Below are 21730 nucleotides of genomic sequence, written 5' to 3'. Positions count from 1 at the left end.
CTGAGTCAGTCAACAGCTTTAAGTTTTGTCCTCACTGAGAAGTTTTATAGGTTTTATGCAGAGCATCTATGGTTGTACTTACATGACAGTTTATTGAAATGTAATTAGACAAAATGTTCACTCGTGGAAGTCATAAAGACATTCCTGGAGGCAGTGCAGGATGAACAGAGCTATTAGTAATGTAAATGGTATCAGAGCACACAAGGAAATGTAAATTCCCAAGCAACACACAGCAAGCACCATATGTAATTAAATACATAAATATTCACATAATACCTATCTCTTCATCTTAGAACCTCACGTCTTCCTTGTACAAGTGGAACTGGAGATATTAATCTCTGTGTCATATAACAGCATTTTAACGCTGCTGCTGGAAGAGAAACAATTCTTCAGAGTATCTGCATGGGTTTTCTGAGGAATGAATGGGAGTGATAATCATCTGTACTGGGAGGATCAGTGGCTGTGCCCGCAGGCAGCTGTGCTGGTTCTTCTCTGCTATGTCTTACCTTCTCAGGGTTTAACATCTCTGGAAGACTGTGTCCAGACCAAATTTTTGTTGCTGCCTGACTACAAAACGGGTTAAATTTTAGCTCTTTGACGTGCATTGCAATGCATGACATTGCAAGTTCCTAATAATGTGGTAGTCTTACTGAAGTAGGCCCTCCACGTTTAAGAGGCATATCAAAGTACCTAAAACATTCTTCTTCACCTTGTAATCAGGACTCCCTCAGCCCTGTAGATGGAGATTAAAGGCTTTAAAGTCTAGAGATAAGGCCAGAGACTGATAGGTTTAGAAATCAGGTGGTATGCAAGGGGATTGGGACCTAGTGAGGCTGGGAAGGAGGTCTTCAGCTAAACAAAAGGTCATGTTTAAGTAAATCCTTGTCTGTATCTGGCAGGTCAAACACTTATACCCAAGTATTTAACAATCTGAATAAATGTCAGCAACTGTTTTTCTTCTGCCTTTGCCTCTGTTCCCTCTCTGTCTTGGAGCTGAGGAATTTTTTCTGTACTATGGCTTCTTTAAAACGGGGAAGTTTATTTTTACAAATTGCTCACCTTAACTCCAGCACTTCCTACATTTGTTCTCTTGGATTTGGCAATCTTAATGCTTTTCCAGTGTAGTTTGATGGAGATGAGGTGAGTGAGTTTATAAACCTCATTTTCTTTCACGTGAGTGGAAGCAAATGAGATGTATAAACTGCATACTTTCCTTTTCACCTGGGTGCCCACAGAGAGAGTTTTGTCAATATCTCTTGCATAGGGTTTAGTTCTCAGGGCCAGAAAAGGAACTTTATAGTCATCCATATTGGGCATAACAGAATCTACAAAAATTTGCTGGGTTGCTATCATATTACTTGAACTCCACTTGAGATACTTTGGGTAAGAAATCAATTCTTTATCATGCTGTGAAAATTGCAATAATACTCACACAACACAGGACAAAATGAAGGTCGGGTCTGAATTTTCTCACTGGGGAAATTAGAATCCTTGATGTTGCATAATCAGAAGTTTTTTACCTACACAGTCTATATTATACAAGTGATCAGTGAAGCTGTAATAAATGTTCCATTGCTCTCAAGCATCCTCCTTTATGAACCTCAGAAATGCAAACTTATTCATAAACCTAAGCTGGAGATTTCATTTAGAATGTATAAGAGCATGTAACAGCATGTGTTCTACAAGAAGAAAGTGTTATTTGAAAAAGAGTTATAAACTTGTAAACCCCAGAAACATTTGCAGATATTTGATTTGTTCAGCTGCATTAGCAGCTGTTCTGAGATTTTGGTATCAATGGGTTTGCATGCAATAAAAGAATCTTGTTCCAGTTCATACAAATGGAATCTTATAGGTAGATGATTTATCTTGAACTTTCAAACAACTTCTAAATTAAATAATAAAATACAGAGATTAGCATTTGGGGAACTTCCTTTTCAAGAACCTACCCTACAGACTATTTTTCTTTAATATTAGCTTTGGCTTTCCCTAGACAATGCTCAGCTCCTTAGAACTGCAGTGTATATTAACACACTCCAATTAGTGGCCAGCTGTGCATCTACATAATTATAACTGCGTAAGTCATTGCCACTTGTAGTGTGATAACTCCATCCCATCCTCACTCAGTGGTCATGGACTGAGCACTACTATTTTTTCATGTGTGACAGACAGGTTCTAACAAAATTTTGACTGTCTTTATTTTCTTTCTTCTAGTTTTATTATATTATTTATTTTTTGACAAGGGAACCTGCACAGAACCACATAATAATCAAGATAAAAGTTCATCATAGATTTATTCAGTGACATGATGATGTTTTGTTCTCTAGTCTTTTCTAAAATACTATTAATATTTGATTTTTTTTTCCATCCTGATCACTATCAGCCTCTGAATTACCATTTTCAAAGAGCTGCTGTAACTCTCAAGATTTCATTACTGAAGGGTAACTCAGTTCTGAGTCTAACATCTATTATTGTGTATGTAAAATTAGGTTTGTTTTTCTGTCACCCTGTACTGTGCTAAAGTCAATTTACATTGAATCTTATCAGTTACTCAGTTGACCAAGAGGCTGTGCCAGAAGCTGCTTCTGTAGTTCATCAGTCAGTCACTGCCTTTACTAACCTGGAAAAGTCATCATAATGAACAAGTTTCATTAGCTCAATATTTATATTTTTATCAGATAGTTTAGGAACATATGGAACAGAACAGACTCTAGTGCAGTAACAGATATTTTTTTTATGCCCCTTGCTTGCTAAATCTTATCTTCTTGTAGAGACTGCCTCTCTCTCCAAAGCAGCTCAGTTTCTTGCCCTTGCTTCAAGACTGCCAAATGCCTTGTGTGGGTCCAAGCAGACTGTACCATCTAGAGCTTCCTAGATGCCCATTAACTCCTTCAGATATCCTCAGCAGAACTGTTAGGCAAAACATTTTTGGGAAGGCCACATCAATCTTTTCCGCAGTACATTTTTGTTATTGTTATAGTCTGTATTTTATTCTTTGGAATGCTTCCTCCCATTCTTGGACTTCAGGTTTTCTTCTTGACAGTCCCTTGGATCTGTCTGTAATCCTCAGAAAAAAAAAATTAATTGGTGTCATGTTTCCCACTATACAGTACAGCATTGGGGTTTTCAACAATACTTCCTGTAACTGCAACACACTTCATCACATAAAGTACATCAGATCAATTGTCATTAAAATTATAACTTACCAATTTATGCATACATTTGAAGGGCATGGCTACAGTGTAAAAGTTTGTGGGTTAGATAATAATTGGAAAGTTAAAATCGAACCTTCCCCTTCTCCTTCTTTTCCCCTTCCTGTCTCTCCTTGTCTCTCTTCTGTTTCTAGCTACTATGTGGTTTTCTTCAACAGAATGCAAAATCAGTTGTTTCTCAATATCCTGTTCATTCGCCACTCCCTTTTGGAGTTTTCATGTTTTGAACAAGCATGGCAGCTGAAATCCTAAAATGTGCAAAGCAACATATGGGTATTGTAAGGAAAAGTGCACGATTGCCAAATGGCAAGAGGGACAAAGAGGCATGGGATCAGATTGCCTACCTGAGGCTGCTGAGCTGGTATCCAGCTGTGTCTCCCCTTCAGATGAAAAGCAGCTGAATACCAGTGGCTGGAAGCTGAGACAGATGGCAGTGGCTCTACTGGTTAGGAGTAGAGCACAATTAAGATGTTACTCAGTAATGATACATTTTATATCTTATTCTACATTAAATGAGTAATCTGTTTAATGTCCTTGGATGAAATGGCTCTTGCCATTCTGGCTCCTGCTATAGGACAGGGGATTAAAATATTGAAAATAAAAAAACCCTTGAATTTCTCAGAATTTGAGGTCTAAATGCAAATCTGTAAACAAATCAAAATGAAATGTTTCATAATTTTTTTCCAGGAGGTGCTAAAAGCACTACTCAAATACCAAACACTCACAAACAGACTCAAACACTACACAAGATCAGTGCTTTCTGCTCTATTTTAATTTCTGCAGTTACTTTGCTTTTAGTCTGGTAAATCAGACAATTCCACATAATCCTTATGAGCATCTATAGAAATATGATAGTACCTATAGCCTTTGCCTAGGAAGGAAGATGTGAGCAATTAGAAAGAATTAGAGAGCAGGTCAGAAAAGCAGGCAAAGAACAGGCAAAAAGGAGCAAATGAATAGTAGGAGAAAAGTGTTAGGAACACCACAACACTTGCATGGGAGGGAGAGAGAGAGTCTGTAACAGCTTGAAGTTCTCAGTGTTGGATTAAGTGAAAGACTTAATCTGGACTTAAATGTAGAAAATATAAATGCAAAGTTAACAAGCTGTAAAGTAGGACTCAATGAAAATATATCTTCTAGTATTCATATTTGTATTGGGTTTCTGTGGCAAGACTTTGGTAGTGGGTGGGCTGCAGGATGGCTCTTTTGAGAAGCTGCCAGAAGCTTCCCCCATGTCCAAGAGTGTCAGTGCTCCAAGAGGGACCCACCACTGGCCAGGGCCGAGCCCATCAGAGACAGTGGCAGCATATTTAAAAAGGTGAAGAAGTTACTGCACAGAAGCAGTTGTGTTTTGAGAAGAGAGTGAGAATTAATGAGAAACCAGCCCCAAGGTCAGCACAGGAGGGGTGGGAGGAGGCAGCAGAGCAGGCAGAGATTCGCCTGCAGCCCGTGGTGTGACAGCTGTGCCTCTGTAGCCCAGGGAGATACGGGGGAGCAGAGATCCACCTGCAACCCAGTGCCAGGAGAGCTGGGGGCTTGAAGGAAGCTGTGACCCTGTAGGAAGACTCCTGGCAGCGTCTGTGGAGAGAGGAGCCCGGGCTGGAGCAGTCTGTTCCTGATGGACTGCACCCATGGGAGGGAGCAGTTCATGAAGAACTGCAGCCTGTGGGAAGGACTCTCCTTGGAGAAGTCCCTGGAGGACTGATTCCCATGGGAGGGACCCCATGTGGGAGCAAGGGAAGAGTATGAGGAGTCCTTCCCCCAAGCAGGAAGAGGCGTAGAGACAACGTGTGATGAACTGACCACAGACCCCATTCTCTGTCCCCTTCTCCACTGCAGGGCAGGAGGTAGAGAGTCATGGGTAATGTTGTGCCTGGAAGAAGAGAGGGGTGGGTAGAAGGTGTTTTTTGTTTTATTTCTATTATCATACTCTGACTTGATTGTTAATAAGTTTAATTAATTTTCCCAAGTCAAGACTGTTTCTCCTGTGTAGTTGGTTAGTGAATTCCCCTGGCCCCTGAGCCTTTTATTTTCTCTCCTTTGTATAGTTGAAGAGGGAAATGATAGAGCAGCTTTGGTTGGTACCTGCATCAGGCCAGGGTCAACCCACCATGACATTAAATATGGGCTACATTAACTTTGATAATTTTCAAATCTTTGCCTTGCATTTTGTTCCCCCAAATATTTTGGGTTAATTTTATTATCAAGAAAAATCTAGGAAAGATGTTTTTTTGACTATGAAGTTTCCAAATTTAAAGAATGAGAATGTTTTTCAATTAACTTTATTCAAGTATCTGTATCAGGAACTCAGCTATCAGATTTGTAAATAAAGTGGATGATACCCTGATGCTTTATCTGAACCAATTCAGCCTGAGCTTTGTAATTGGTACTTTGAGTAAAAAGGTGGAAAGTATGACATGAATTTTGTTTGTGTGTGTCTGGAGGCTCTGTAGATCCTGAAATCTGCAGCTTTTTAAAATTAATAATTAGAAATTAGACATTTTTCTGTACCATGTGCTGTACCACCAGGATGTACACAAATGCAGGATGTTTTTTATGCAAAGTACGACTTAACTGAATGGAGCTGCTTGAACTGGAGGTGTCTGACACTGATCTTGCTCACATCCAAGGGCATTTAGTTAGAGTCATCTGAGCTTTGCTTCTGGCAGTGCTCATAACAATCACACTCTTAGCTTGAGAACTTCTACATCATCTAGCTCTCCTCTTCCATACATGTGGAAAAGACAGAAAAAATTTGGTGTTACTGAGTGCTTTAGGCTTGCTGCAAGAAAGCTCAGGAGCAGCCTGCAAGCCACCAACAGAATTCACATGCTGTTTACTGTGTGTGTCCCTCACCTTGAATGTTAAATTAAAAAACTCCTAATTTCAGCAAATGCAAGGATACATTATAAAAAAAGGTTGTGTTAATTAAGCAACTGAATATTAAGCAGGTAACTAAACATCTCGTAAATTTTTTACAGGAAATTCTTCAGTCTTCTCCTTCATCTTTAGTTTTGCCAGCTGTTGACTGTAAGGCTACCAAGCATCTCCTGAATATTCTTCAAGAATCAGGAGACTGGAAGGTAACAAATGTAACCAATCTCAATGTCTCTCAGCTGGAAGTGAATGCATCTAACCCAAACTTACTGGTGGTTCAGCTACCACCACTTGCCAGGTAAGGGGCTTATCACAAACAGAGTTGACCCACATGTGTACATGATTTTTTGGAGCTTTTGAAAATGTCAGGTATTCAGGAAACTAAAAAAACAGAATGCAAGCTTGTAGGGCTATCAAAGTTGTTTCTCTTACAAGGATAAATTCAGTATTTCTGAAAGTCCCCTGATGAGCTTACCAGGTGTAATAGATGAATTATGTTGAGAGAGGCAGTCAGGCATTCCTATTTTGTCTGCCTCATTATATGAGAACAAAGGGGCAGCTAATAAAACTAAATGGCAACACACTTTTCAGTAGAAAGGCTCAATTATTTTACTCGACACATGATTTACCTGCAGAATTAATTGCTAGAGGCATTCCAGGGGTCAAAAATACTGGCAGGGTAAATAAGCAAGCAAATAAACATACAGACAAACCTGAAGCTAATAAACAGCCTTCTTTTCCATTGCTATGGAAGGAAGGGGAGGGTTATAATTCTTCATGTTTCCAGCTCCATGAGGGCCGTGATCTAACAGAGAAAGGGAGAGACTGTTCCTTCAGGTGAATGTATATTTAGAAAACATAAGGCATGATTGCTGAGCTCATTCTGCTTACTCTTCTTCCCCCAAATGTTACTTGGGCATTTGTACATGTTGGTGTGAGGTGCAGATATCAACTTCTCCTAAACAAATGCAATTATAGCTGTCACATCACTACACAGAAAGAGGCATGATAACAATTTTAAAGAGCTCCTGAACAAATGTTAAACAAGGGACCAACACCAAATGAAAAAAAAGCTTCTCAGAGGCTGACCAAAATACTGTCAGTAGTATGGCTTCTCTGCTGCCTAGCAAATCTGAGGGGTTTAAGAATCAGCTGAAGTTGTGGTCCTACATTTTTAATGGCTTTGCAGAAGAAAAGGGTCATTAGGAGGAGATGAAAGAAAAACAGAGGGACTGACAGTAATCCTTTTATCAGTCAGTATCTTCATACATTTCTGATTCACATCATTCTTGCCTAGGAAAGATTTTTAATTATTTCTCTTCTCTCTTTTTCTCTAGTGATTTAAAAGACATTTCCACCCTGGAAGCAATTGCTGAAAATGGTAAGTAATAGTACCTAGACATAACTAACATTTCATCATTTGTGGTTTCACCTGAGCAGGTATTATTCTCTAGTTCCCAGGCTTTGCTTTGCTATACCATTTAAAGGCTTTTATCCCCCTTCCCTTCTACAGTATTTATAAGCTCTGGCTGTCTTAGTTTTAATCAGGCACTAAGTGTCTGTGACATGAAATGTGAGCTTAATAAATTCACATCTGCATCAGGCATGGGCCTTTGCTCACTCTCTGAGCAAACCCTGCATGTCTGTGCAGCTTGAGCTGCCTCCTTCAACCTCACCTTGCACACTGGCAGCTGGAGGTGCCAGGCTCATCTGGCATTTCCAAGGCCCTGGTCTCAGCAAAGGGTGTCTGCATGAATAGGAAATGTTTTTCTAATCTTTATAAAACAGTACTGATGGCCTTCTTTGCCTTTGATATCAGTCTTTTATTGGTTTTGCAGTGTATTAAACGCTACTCGTTAAACTTGAATGTCTATAAAAAAAGTTTCTTGCCTAGCATGTGGTTGAAAAAGAGGTGCCATGCATGAAAATGGCACTGAGAGGCATCTCATTGCAGAGCTTTCACTTACTACTCTAAATTAGAAATCAAATTATAAAGCATGCAAATCACTGAAGTGGTAGTTCTGGAGGTTTACAGTGTAGTGGGCTGATAATTAAACAGTGTTCTTAGTGGCTATGACTGTTTCTGCTCAGAACTGGGGTTGTAAAATCAGCAGCAGATTTGAAAATCAGGGGAAAATACCTTAGTTGTGTATGCTTTTCTGTTTGTTTTTGTTCTAGTCCAAAATGAGTGGGTTTTATACTAAAACAAGCAGTTGGGTTTTCATCTCTGAATTGCAGAGGAGGTATTTCGTTCTGTTTTCTTGTTCCCAGAGCATACTGGGTAGCTGAGCCTTGGCTTAACGTTGGTCTTGGCTAAATAGTGGCTTTGTCTTTAAGGGACATTTCTTTCATCAGCTGCATGGATTCAAGAATAAGCTTCCCAAGCCCTAGAATCATAGTGTCATAGAATATGCTGGAAGGGACCAGCTGGGATCACTGAGTCCACCCTAGCCCTGCACAGGACACCCCAAGAATTGCATCATGTGCATGACAATGCTCTCCAAATGCTTCTTGAGCTCTGTCAGGTTTGACCCTCTGCCACTTCTCTGGGGTGCTCTATTGCAGTGCTCTGGGTAGAAAACCTTTTCCTGATATCCAGCCTAAGCCTCCACTGACTCAGTTTCATGCCCTTTCCTTGAGTCCTGTCACTGTCACAAGTGGTGAGATCAGCAGTGCCTGCCCCTTCTCTTCCCCTCATGAGGAAGTTGTAACTGCAATGAGGTTTTGCAATGAGGTCTCCCCTCAGTCTCCTCTTCTCCTGGCTGAACAGACCAAGTGACCTCAGCCACTCCTCATAGGGCTCCCTTCCCCCTTTTGACCCTTCACCATCCTCATTGCCCTCCTTTGAACACTCTCACAGCTCTATATCCTTCTTATATTGTGGCACCCAGACCTGCCCCCAGCCGTGGAGCTGAGGCTGCCCCAGCTCAGAGCAGAGCAGGACAATCCCCTGCCTTGCCTGGCTGGGGATGCTGTGCCTGATGCACCCCAGGACAGGGCTGGCCCTCCTGGCTGCAGGGCACACTGTAGACTCAAGCAGCTGCTGTCCCAGGCCACTTTGTTTTGGGAAAGCAAAGTTAAGAGGTGATCTGTGGGAGGATGGAAGAAAAGGCTCTGCCAGCTTTTTGGTTAGTATCAACTATATTTTAATCAGGAAGAAGGTGTGTGGATTAGGGAACATGTGCCACTTTGCTTGGCCAAGTACAGGATCTGCACTATTGTTCCCAAGTAGGCACCTAATTTAGGTGCTCTAAAACATGGTGGACAGTCTGAGCTCTTTTCTTTGGAGAATTTGAAAATACTTCATAAGAAAGGTATATTCTGATCACAGGCAACAAGAGATCTATATCAATCCTCTTGTCATAAGGATGTTCACAGAAGCTTCTCTGGATGAAGGAGTTGCCTCTAGAATCTTCCTGAAGGCAGGAGTTATAGATGGTACTGGTAACTATAGTTACACGTATCTCCCTTCTGGAGGGAAATGCAAATGACATGTTATTTCAGAGAGTTATTGGTTGCTTTAATGAAAGAAAACCCAAAGTCAATCTTTGCATTTTTATACATATTACTTTTTTTTTGTTCTGCAAATTTTTGCTAAGGCTGAAGAGAATTTCCTATGGATCCAGATTACAAAATCAAGGTTATATAATGCCTTGGATCTCCAAAACAAGTGCAATTATGGCAGTAGTTTTTAGGCAGTTGTTTTTCTGAGTAAGTACATTTCTCACAGTAGATTCTCTTAGCAATAATTTTGAGAAGGAAAATTCACATAGCTATGATTCTTGACTGATATGAGGAAATCAGTTCAGCTGAAACCCTACAGAAAAAAGCAATACTTGAATTCTTACAAAAGCCAAATATTTTATGCAGCCAGGGCACCATAATTAGAGTAAATAGAAGCGGTTAAGGAGGATAATAATATAAACTCCTAATTTCAGCAAATGCAAATAAAACACAATTCCTCTAAAGTATAACCTGAAAATCTGAGAAGTTTGTATATCCAGGTTACAAAATGTCCATCCACCAGACTGGTACATGAAGGAGAAGTGGGAAGGCACTGAACAGTAAATGTGAGTCTGCTTGCTTGCTTCTCAAGCAGTCCCAATAACAACACTAATAATGGCTCATGAGTCACAACTATTGTGCTCCTTATAAGCAGATGTTCATGTTTCTGCACAAATATTGAAAACATTTATCAGTTGAAAGCATTTATTGCAACTGTCTGTGGTTTCAGAACTAGAAGAGGGTCTTTTGTAGAGGCATATTTGGACCTTTTTGAAAGGCCCTCTCTTCCTTATTTGCTTCTTCTTCCTTTTTCAGAAATACTCCACCATATTTCTCCTTTGGCCCCAGTGTAATTGGGGAAATTTTTCTGTGTCCTGTTGGGGGTACAGAAGCAGGCTTTAAATCCACAGAAGGGAAAAGAATTATTGCTACCAGTATTATACATATCACACCCCGCACCAAACACCATGTTTTGAGTGTTGTTTCGAAGTGGTAGTTATGTGTATTCTGTAATTCACAGAACAATACTGCTTACATTTTATTATTTATTTATGAACTGATCACTTGACTAATAGTATATGCATCCTGCATGTACTCTCTTAAAGAAAGAAAAGAAACCTCTGAAGTGATTTCTCCTGCTCATGCTTTTAATTGCCCAAAGTTCAAATTTTGGGTATATTTTCTGTGGCTTTACTTTTCTATTTCAAAATCACCCCTTTTTCTGAACAGTTGTATTTTCTTTTTACATCATCTCACTGAAATTGTGCATTTTTCAAGACACTCAGAGTGTCTTATCCCATTTGTACCTAGATACAATGAGCACTTAAGTTGCTTAAGCAAACTGAATATGCTTAAACATCTAGCTCATTACTTCTCCAACTGCTGTAGGATTTTGGCTTTCTCAGTTTACTGAGATTGTTGAATTATACATGTTTCTGTTTACAGACAAAATAATTGGAAGAGTGACCATGGATCTGCAGGAACGAGGGATTCATTTTTCAGTCATTTATACTGCAGTGAGATCTTCAAGGGTGAGTAATTGTCAGTGCCTACAACTGTCAGATTTTTATCATCCAATAGCTTAATGTTTACAGGAGAAGTCTGTAGATGATTTTCAAGATTATACAGACAAGCAATCTATATTATATGAGGTTTTGACCAGAAATGATTGCATGAATTTTCATATATGATAGCTATATCACGTAACTATTGAAGTTTTACTGTTCTAGGAGACTATAAATTTGCCTTTGTCCATAGAACTTAAGAGTGTTTTTAAGAACTGTAAGTTAATTTTTTTTTTCAGTTTAACTCTAGTAGTTTTGTAGTGAGTTCTACATGGAATGTTATCAAACTTCCTAGTGTGGCTGGTTAGTATAGACAGAGTGCTATTAATTAACTGAAGGCTACTAAAATATCCATTTTAAAATTAATTGGTTTAATTTCTTTTAAGCAATACTTGGTATTTACAACTGCAAGGTTAAGTTTTCACCCTTTTTGATAGTCAGAATATAATTTGTAGATCACATGATATCACATTAAGTAACAATGCAGGATAGTTATTTATGCAGAGTTATCTTTTTATATGACAGACACGTTGCAATAAAAAAATATTAAATTTTTAATTTAAATGTGAATAAATAGAAGACAGTCTTGCCTTGAGGAAAAAAAAAAGAATTCCCATTAAATAGAGAAACATCTGAAGGATGGGCTGAATCCTAAAAAATGCAATTTTGAAAGAAACATGTCTGTCTGTTTCAGAAGTAACACAATCTGAGCTCCTAATATGATAATGGGCTCATAGAATCATTAAGATTGGAAAACACCTCCAAGATCATTGAATCCAGCCTTTGACTGATCACCATCATGTCAACTAAAGCAGAGCACTAAGTGCCACATCCAGTAATTTCTTGAGCTCTTCCAGGTATGGTGACTCCACCACCTTCCTGAACAATCTGTTCCAATGCTTGATTCAGCCCATTCAGGGAGGAAATTCATCCTGATGTCCCACCTGAACCTCCCCTGGTGCAGCTTGAGGCCATTTCCTCTTGTCCTCTTGCTGGCTGGCTGGAAGAAGAGGCTGACCCCACCTGACCACAACCTCCTTTCAGGCACTTAGAAAATGATGAGGTCCCCTGAGCCTCCTCCTGTCCTGGCTGAGCACCCCAGTTCCCTCAGCCCCTCCTCATGTGGCTTGGTCCCTAGACCCCTCCCCAGCTCTCTCAGCCCCTCCTCATGTGGCTTGGTCCCTAGACCCCTCCCCAGCTCTCTCAGCCCCTCCTCATGTGGCTTGCTCTCTAGACCCTTCCCCAGCTCCATTGCCCTCTCTGGACACACTCCAGCCCCTCAATGTCTGTATTTTTGTTGTGAGGGGCCCAGAGCTGGACACAGCCCTTGAGGTGTGACCTCACCAGTGCTGAGAACAGGAGAACAATCCCTGCCCTGGTCCTGCTGGCCCCACCATGGCTGATCCAGGCCAGTTTGGCAATGGCCTCACCAGTGCTGAGTACAGGAGAACATCCCTGCCCTGGCCCTTCTTGGACACCCAGGCACACCCTGGATGGTGTTCAGCTGCTGTCAACCAACACAGCCAGGTACTCACACAGACTCGTGAGTGTCCAGGTGGCACAGTGGGTCTCTGCTGCTTCCTCTTGGATTGCAGGGCTCCTGTTCTGCTCCCAGACCTTGTCTAACAGCTCAGCATGCTGCCCTGAGGATAGCAGTCCTGCTGTTAAAGACTGAGGCCAAGAAAGTACAAGTACCTCAGCCTTTTCCTGGTACTTGGTTACAATGTTCCCCTCTTCCCCACATCCAAGGATAGAGAATTTACTTAGCTCTCCTTTTGTTGTTAATTTATTTATAAAAAACTTTTTATTATCTCTCACAGCAGCTGCCAGATTGAGCTCTAGCTGAGTTTTCAACTTTCTAATTTTCTCTCTACATGACCTAACAACACCCTTCTACTCTCCCTGAGTTGTCTGCCCCTTCTTGGAAAGGTCATCAACTCCTTTTTTTTTTTTTTTTTTTTTTTTTCCTCTGATTTCCAGTGAGAGCTCCCTGTTCAGCCAGGCAGGTCTTCTTCCTGCATGGGCTCCTCTTCTGGCACATGGGGATGGCCTGCTTCTGTGCTTTTAAGATTTCTTTCTTAAAGTGCGTCTAGCTGTCCTGCACTCCTTTGTTATTAAGGACTGTCCAAGGTAGAGGTTTTGTTGACCCCCTTCCTCACTTCACCAAGAATTGTGAACTCTCTCATTTTGGGGTCGCTATGCCCAAGGCAGCCTCAAAGCACCACATATCCCACCAGCCCTTCTCTGTTCATAACCAGCTGGTCCAGCAGGGCACTGTCCCTGGTGTCCCTGGTAGGCTCACTCACCAGGTGGGTCAGGAATTTATCTTCCTCACGCTCCAGGAGCCTCCTAGACTGCTTCTTTACAGTGCTGAATTTCCAGCAGACATCTGGCAAGTTTAAGTCTCCCACAAGAACAAGGGCTAATGATCATGAAACATCAGCCAGTTGCTTACAGAATAGTTCACCTGCCTTTCCTTGGTTTAGGCAACATGGAAGACATTTGTGTGATTGTCTAGATCTAGCATGAGAAGTGCCAGCAGGATCTTGAGAGGCTGGAAGGTTTTCAGGAGGTAGCACAATGAAAAATGCACTGCTATTCTTATTACTAGAATAAAACCTAGAAAACCTGTGTTCAGTGGGTGCAGAGGGAAGTCCCTTTATCTTATCCAAGAGAAGAGTAAGAGGCCACTTAAATGGACTTCATAAATGTTCTTTAAGTGGATGAGCCCCTCAAAGGTGTCCTGTGTTCATTTGAAAATAGTATGGGGTTTTGCATGGAAGCAGGATCTTGAACCTCTGACTAATCCAACAAGGTGATCACAATAGTCCAGGCTCTGAGGCAAAGGCAAATTCTACTAAAGAAAAACAGGAACTTTCTTCAAAAATTCACCCTGGAAAATTAACTTCCAGAGACTGGATTTTGGAGATCAAACTTAGAAAAAAACCCAGTAGCATGAGGAAGCAAGCTCACATTGCTATTCTGTGTACTGTGTGGTTTTTGTGGCAAAGGAGAGAATATTAGGCCAGAACTTGTGATCTGCCTTTTCTTCTATTTTTTTTTGACAAAGACCTAAAATAAAACTAAAATTTATTTTGTTATTGTGGCTCTTTATGGTTTGAAATCAAAGGCACATGGGCATTCTTAGCTGAAAATTGCATTAGAACAATTGAAATGAAAAATATTTTTAATTAATGAAAAATTGGAATTAAGAGAAGGAATATTTTTATCAATTTTAAAAATGTTTTAAATGTATGCATATTTCAACAGGCTTTCCAAATTAAAGTAACTAAGTTTGAGTAGCTGAAGCAATTTTAAATAATTAAAACAACGTATTTTAAGATGTTCTACATTTTTAAAATAAAAGCAATTTAAACTTTTCTGAATTGTATAAATTTAATACTTCATAAAAGCATTTGAACTGTTTTTTGGCCTCTCACAATAACTTCATTTCAGTGCATTCAAGGTTATCAGCTTCTGCACAGATCTAGAAAAGCCAAAGCAGAATGTACTTGTGAGGGTTCATCACCCTGTGTGTGTATTTTCATATAACCTCTCCTTGGTATGTATTGCATATCTTTGGCTGTGCCTGAACTGCAGAAGTTATGAACTGTTTGGTAACTGTAAATACAAATACTAACTCCCTTTGCTTAGGGAAAAGACTATATTGCATGGTCTAGAAGTTATGGGATCACTCCCCAGTGATAGACAAGATCAATATATATAAGAAGTAAAAAATTAATATATATAAGAAGTTTAATAACAATGAGAGTGATTTTCAAATGCACTATGAATGCTGTATAGCTATCATTCACTATGAAGGCTTTTGCATTCACTCGTGGCCTTATTTTCAGTGATGATGGAAATTAGCTTTAGGTATTACACTTTAAAAAAAAAAAAAACAACTAATCTCCTTCTAGTTAGGTAAATTAATTTTTTACAATAAAGCTCCCAAAAAATGATGGTTTTGGGATGCTTATCTTCTAAAAACTCTACCTTCTTGCTCTTGGGCTGTTTATGGCTTAATAACACCACTGTTGTATTCATTTTTCTACCACTCCCTCAAGCAGAAAAAAATAGATGTGAGAAATTAATATATTAGAAAAGGTTCCAGACTGGTATTGGCTTTACAGAAAGTGAATTAATGAGCAGAACTCACCTATCTTTTCTGATTTGATGAGCAAGAGCTATTTGGTTTAGTCAGTGCAGACACAGATGCCTTCAGGCTATTATAATTATCAGTTCATTACCCTAGTGCAGGATGGAGATTTGCTCAGAGTGGTTCTTGTTCTGTTCCAGTTTCAGCATGATTGGAGGGCTGGAGCACCTCTTCTACAAGGAAAGGCAAAGGGAATCAGGATTGCTCAGCCTGGGGAAGAGAGAGCTTCAAGGTGAACTAATTGCTGGCCTCCCAGTACCTGAAGGGAACCCACAGGAAAGCTGGAGAGAGGCTTTCTTACAAGAGGGTGTAGTTATAGGAAAAAGGGGAATGCTTTCAAACTGAAAGAGAGTAGGTTTAGATTTGATATAAGTAAGAAATTCTTTACTGTGAGGGTTGTGAGGCCCTGAAACTGGCCAATGCCCCATCCCTGGAAGCGTTCAAGGCCAGGCTGGATGAGACTCTTAGCAACCTGCTCTAGAGGAAGGTGTCCCTGCAAGGGGCTTGGAACTAGATGATCTTCAATGTGCCTTTTAATTCAAGGCATTCTATGATTCTGTGATTTGAAGCTCGAAGACAGAATTAAGACTCTGAAAGAGGCACCACTTGGTGACCTATTTGAAATGGTTTCACTAACCAGTTGATGATTTCTCCCATCTCATAAAGGAGCTGCCTTCCTCCAACAAGGCAACTGCTGAGTCTTGTGGCTCATGTTTGGAAATGCTTTGCCTTGTAGGTCTGGCTGAGTTGGGATGAGTTGGGATCTCTCTGTCTGAGTGATTTGTATCAGCTAATTCTGGGCAAGTGAGGTCTATATGTCTATATCTGAAGTCATCCACCAGGGTTCTCTTTGCAATCAAGGGGTTTTAGGTTACGATCCTTCTGACTGTTTTGTAGGAGATCGCTGCAGGATGAGATGAAACTCACCCTTAAAGGCAGTCATCATGCTTGGGTCAGATCTTGACATGTACATATAGTCAGACAACGCTCACTCAATATTTCTCATATGTTTTTCCATTAAAAACCAGAAACTTATCTCCAGATATGAGGAGTGTCTGGCCAAGACTTTCCTTCCCTTTGAAAATCATTTGATATCTTATTTTTCTTCATGAGAACCAAAGTCCTCTGCAGCCCTTTTTCTACTCTTTCATCAGGAGTTCTCATGCATATATCAATTTCTGTGTTCTTGAGGAGTTTGATCATGGTCACCTCTCTACTCTGCTTTCTTCTGGTTAGCTTTTTGGCTTATGGTTGTAATGCATAATTTTACTGTGCTGTTGTAATTGGAGAAGTTAAAAAGGATGCAATGATTTAAAGACAGATATGCTTCAAATCGTAACTCTTAACAAGTTCCCCATCTTTCTGATACTCATAGGTGTCCCTGTAACATTTTTCTAGTTTTCTTCTGAAACTGCAAGACAGTTTTATAGTTGTTATCCTTTCTCAGTGAGATTGAGTGCTGAGGGACCACATACTGCTAAAAGGAGATTTATGGCTACCTTCCAGCTGATACGCATTTTGTTGACTCCACTTTTTACAGATGCATTGTGAAATGCTGTTTAAATTTTCTGTACTGCCTCCACATTTCAGAGTGCTTCAGTTACTATCAGCTTTGGACTCCATTCTACAAGCTGTCTGCTGTAGTTGGTGTTTCTGTGTGTTGAATCTTTGATGCCACTCAGAGCCAAGCAAGAGTTACAGAAACTTTTTACAGTCAGAAGTAACATTGGAATCTGTCACACAAGTGGTTACTTTTGACATTTAAAAAGTGTCTCTTGGGGATATCTTCAGGTGCTATTGTTGTGCACTGCAGCTGAAAGGAATAAGAAAAGTTTTCATCTGCTTTGACAAGTGCTTGTGGTTATGTTTTCTTTGTTTCTGCCTTCCATCTAACACACGTTTTAAAATGCATCATATTTTGCTCTGCTGCATCTTCCACTTACATCCAGCTCCCCTTGTTTTGTTGACTATTCAGTTTACCACTCCGAGGAGACTAAATGCTACCACAGCCACCCCACTGGCTTCACAGCTTCTGGCTAATGGAATGCTTTTGACCATTTAGTATACTCAAACTTTACATAACATGAGCTTTTTCATGAATAAACATTAGGAAAATGCTTATAATGCCATTTGAGAAGCTGGGGTGTAGATTAAATAACCTTAAATATCCTTGAATACAGGAATTGCCTTATTTGTTTAGTCTTCTATTTTTACATTTGAAGGAGCAGCTGTAGTTTGGCACAGTATAATAAAGCATTGGTGTTTCCAGCCTAAAAGAAGAAAAAAAAAAGGAATTCCATATCCTTTGGTCTTCTCCTCTGCCCACTTAATGAATGCTATTATAATAAAACAAACTTGTAGATGAAGAATGTATATTTGATTATTTCCTAGCAAACTCAGTTTTGAGAATTTTTTTCTGACAGAGGTAGAGTATTTTTAAATAACTACAAAAGAACTGCTTGAAGCAGGTTGAAGCCAGTTAGTTGTTATTCTAGATGAACAAACCAAAATTTAGCCAAATTAGTTTCAAAATTGAGTGATGAAAATGTGAGAGATTCTTGTTAGCAATTCTGTATGATTCATTCAATGTGTTAGTGGGGAATTCAGAGAAGTAACTAGTGTTTTGCCTTTAACTCTAGACTTTGCACCAGAGCAAGTTGATTCACTTACTTTAAACATTTTTACAACTTTAGCTTACATTATAATATATATATATATATATATATATATATATATATGTTTATGCATTTCACTGCTCAATGAATGGTAGCATAGAGCTAAAATATCATTGTTATCTGATCAGAACAGCTTTGTTATTTTCAGGTGCTAGGTTTTTAAGGCATAGATGAACCCATAGATGTACAGATGTTCCAAAAGATCAAATCAGAAAGTTGTATTTATTTTGCTTTTAAAACTAAGGACTAAGAAAACTGGAGTGGAGGAGGTAGGGAGAGAGAAGGACACAGGTAAGGATGAATTGTGTCTTAGGAATAAAATTTACCATAAATTGGTAAAATGCAGGCATAAAAGTTGCAATGAGTATTCTAAAAGATACAGTCATATATAAGCAGGAGTCATAAATGTAATAATGCAGAATGAAATAAAGTTATAAGGGTAAAATAGGGTAGATTAAATGGAATGTGTAACTGTAAACAAGCATATTTATATGACATGTTGGTAGGCATACTAAACACATTCTGGAAGGAAAATGCCTAGGTAAAAAAAGTATTGGAGTGACAGAATAGAGCTGTAAAGGACTGATGCTGTGTCTTAAAGTAATTTTGGATTCGAGGGGACAAAGATAAATATTCTGAGAATCCTGGAGACCTAGTATAAGAACAGTCTTTGAAGACTGAGGTTGAATGCAATATCCAAGTGATATCACTTAAACCTAAAGATTAAAAATAAACCATCTATCTCTGATTTGGTAAATTGCCCAATCATCTCCACTGATTATGTTGATTGACACTGCTTATATCTGGAATACAAATGCTTCAACACAACATATTAAAAGGTCAAATAATTTGTCAACAAAGCATTTTTCCCTCCCTACATGGGAGGGGAGTTAGGGGAAAAATGCTTTGTTGACATATTATTTGACCTTTTAATATGTCATAATCAACAGACTGAAAGAGGTGAGGCTATTAAAAGTAATAGTCACACTTCAAAAAGTATAGTCCTGTATGATACAGAAAACTAAAAAAAAATATAAATTCCTGCAAATTTAGTGTAGCATATATGGCAGACAATAAAGAGATTCAGAGGAATAATGTGCACAAGACCCAAAAGCTATTCATAAAAACACATTAGATAGGAATTCTTTCAGAGAGTAATGTATCTAATAAAAAAGAGGAGTGCAGGAAAATGAGTAACAATGCAAAGCCAAATGGCCTTTGTGTTGATCATTGCTGTGGTAGAACATAAAGAAGTTCTCATTTCAAACACTCTTTCAATAGTCACTGAGCCTCAAAATATTTTGCTGCTACTCCGTTAGCAATAGAAGAGATTTCAGAATAAATAAATAAAAATAATTGTGTCGTATCATCAAGGTTATATATTATTCACCTAAGTTTAAACTAAAATAAGAAACTGCCAAACTGTCATGATTTCTAATTTACAATGTTTGAATTACAATTTTTATAATGTACATGAAAACTAAAAAATCATTTAGCCTTCATTGCAAGTGTGACATGGTGCTTGAAAAGAGGTTCCATATGTCTGTACAAATACTTACAGGAAACTTACCTTCCATACTGACAATAAATGGTTGAAACTATAGTCATAAATATGTGGATCTATGAAGAAAATACAATGTGGTTTTAGTATTCTCTAAGAGGCATAGGATGTGCAAGTAAAAGTGACTGTGTTGCTAAAGTAAAAAGGGTAAAAAAGTAAAATCCTTAGAGATTAGCAGAAGTAAAATCTTTAAAGGTAGGAAACAAAGGATAAAAATAAAGGATTCATGTTCTCAGTGGGGAATATTTGCCAGTGGAACTCCATGGGGATTGATGTTGATGCCTATGCCGTTCAGCAGAGTCATTAGTATGGAAAGGGGGCTGAAATTCAAAGCGCCAGAGTTTGCTGATGTACTGACAGGTTGGAGAAACCACTCACAGCGCTGCATTACTGAGTGATGAAAAGACAGATACAATCCAGCCTGAAGAAAAGTAACATGTAGGAAAACCTTAAATATGCATATTGCACTGTAGTGAGTGGCTGCTATTTCTCAGAAGAGGAATTGCAGTACAGCCGTGGGTAGATCTCTTGGAACATCCCAGCAGTCAGCAGTAGGATGAATAGCAAGCAGAGTGTTGGAAAGGAGGAAGGCAAGGCAGCATCAGTTCACTAAGCCCTTACTGAGTACAAGTCTGCCAGTGGAATAGTGCATGTGGCTCTGGCCACCCCATCTCCAAAGGATACAGTGAAACTACAAGATAAAAATATTTCAGCTAGGAAAAGTGAGGGCAAGTCAAGAGGGAAATAATAAATAAAACTGCCAATTGCGTAGACAAGTTGAACAGGAAATATTACTCACCTCAGAAAAATAATCATGACAATCACCACTCAGACAGTAACATGGAATTCAGGAGCACCAAAGACCTTTAAAGAAAAAAAGTGAACTATTTTTGGATGACAAAAGCATACAGACTTCAGTGATTACATAAACTGATGGAAGAAAGATAGGAAGGATGGTTGCAAAGAGGTCATATTTACATGTGTTCATTTAAATGTAATCTTCAGCCCTGAAGGTTTCTAACCCAAAGATTACAGAACTCAGAGAGGGCATCCTAGGACAAGTATTGTTTGTATTTACCCTTTCCTTATCTCAGCTGCCAGTTACTATCAGGAGCTCTGGCTGTGAGCTAGGTGGACCTTTGCCCTCACACAGTTTAGCTGGTCTCATGTCTTGGCAGTGGAAGCTTGGGATATTGACATAGCATTTCTCTGGAACAGGAGTGTGAAAAGTAATATGTAACTTATTTAACTAAAGGCCAAGAGCCAGAAGAGGCAGCCAACAAAAAAGCAAAGCTCCACTATAAGAAGCTCTCGGACTTTCCTCCTCATGCTCGCCTATTAGGTTGTTGTAGAACTGGCACTTCTGGAAATGAAAATAATTGCCACATCATAAAAAAAAAGCCTACTGCATGTAAATCATTGTTCTGCTATCAACCAGGAAACCCATAAGGAGAAGTGACTGTGTCAGATGAAAATTGGGTAGGTGGCAGCTCAAGCTTGGTGCAGTCTTCCCTACATTCAGATCAGTGAAACAGGCTGGATTCTCAAGATCCTTGTGATTAAGCATCTGCAAATTGCCTCTGGGAGCTCTGAATCTTTTTCCTGTTCATTGCTCTTGGTGAGCACAGAGACTTGTGTCTTCAATGCCTTCTCCTGACGCCAAAGCTCGTTGACATGATCTTTTTCACAGGGAGATACACATTCCCATTTTAGGGAAGCACAGGGTTAGAAGTGGGAAACTATTATATTTACCCAGAGGATGACTGCGTATGTGAATGCCCCCAGGAGATACCTGGGGCTGAAAAGCCAGGAGCTGGGAGATGTGTGGCTGTATGGTTGGGTGGCCTCTGCATGTGATCAGAGCAAGCCTTACCCTGAATATCTACCTGCAGTATTTCTTGTCTTCCTTCTCTCCTTAGGAAATTAAACTAAAGCTTGTAAAAGAAGAAGCTGGTGCAATCACAGGGATACCCCATGCACTGAAAACACCATTTGTATCCTGTATCATTTGTTTTGTACTGCAGCCTCTGTTGTCTATGCTAGAGAAATAGCTGTTAGAGAAACAAAGACACATTTTACTATCAAGGACATAAGAATTTGCTCTTAATCAGTAAAATGCAGATCACATATTCTGGGAAATGTGAGATCTGATGGCAGAATAACAAAGCCCTAAGTTTTAA

General features: G+C 39.4%; 1 protein-coding gene across 1 annotated transcript in view; it reads left to right on the top strand.

The window, feature by feature from the left end:
- The window catches only part of LOC131557676 (V-type proton ATPase subunit S1-like), a 50092-nt gene that overhangs the window by 7229 nt on the left and 21133 nt on the right, over positions 1-21730 (top strand). Inside the window, exons 4-6 of the mRNA XM_058805076.1 lie at positions 6191-6384; positions 7424-7467; positions 11037-11122. Coding sequence (XP_058661059.1) covers positions 6191-6384; positions 7424-7467; positions 11037-11122 — 324 coding nt within the window. The remainder of the gene's footprint in view (positions 1-6190; positions 6385-7423; positions 7468-11036; positions 11123-21730) is intronic.

The sequence above is a fragment of the Ammospiza caudacuta genome, chromosome 5 (assembly GCF_027887145.1).
Source record: "Ammospiza caudacuta isolate bAmmCau1 chromosome 5, bAmmCau1.pri, whole genome shotgun sequence".
NCBI lineage: Eukaryota > Metazoa > Chordata > Aves > Passeriformes > Passerellidae > Ammospiza > Ammospiza caudacuta.
Note: the sequence above shows the minus strand (reverse complement) of the source record. Positions and strands in the feature narration are given on the sequence as shown.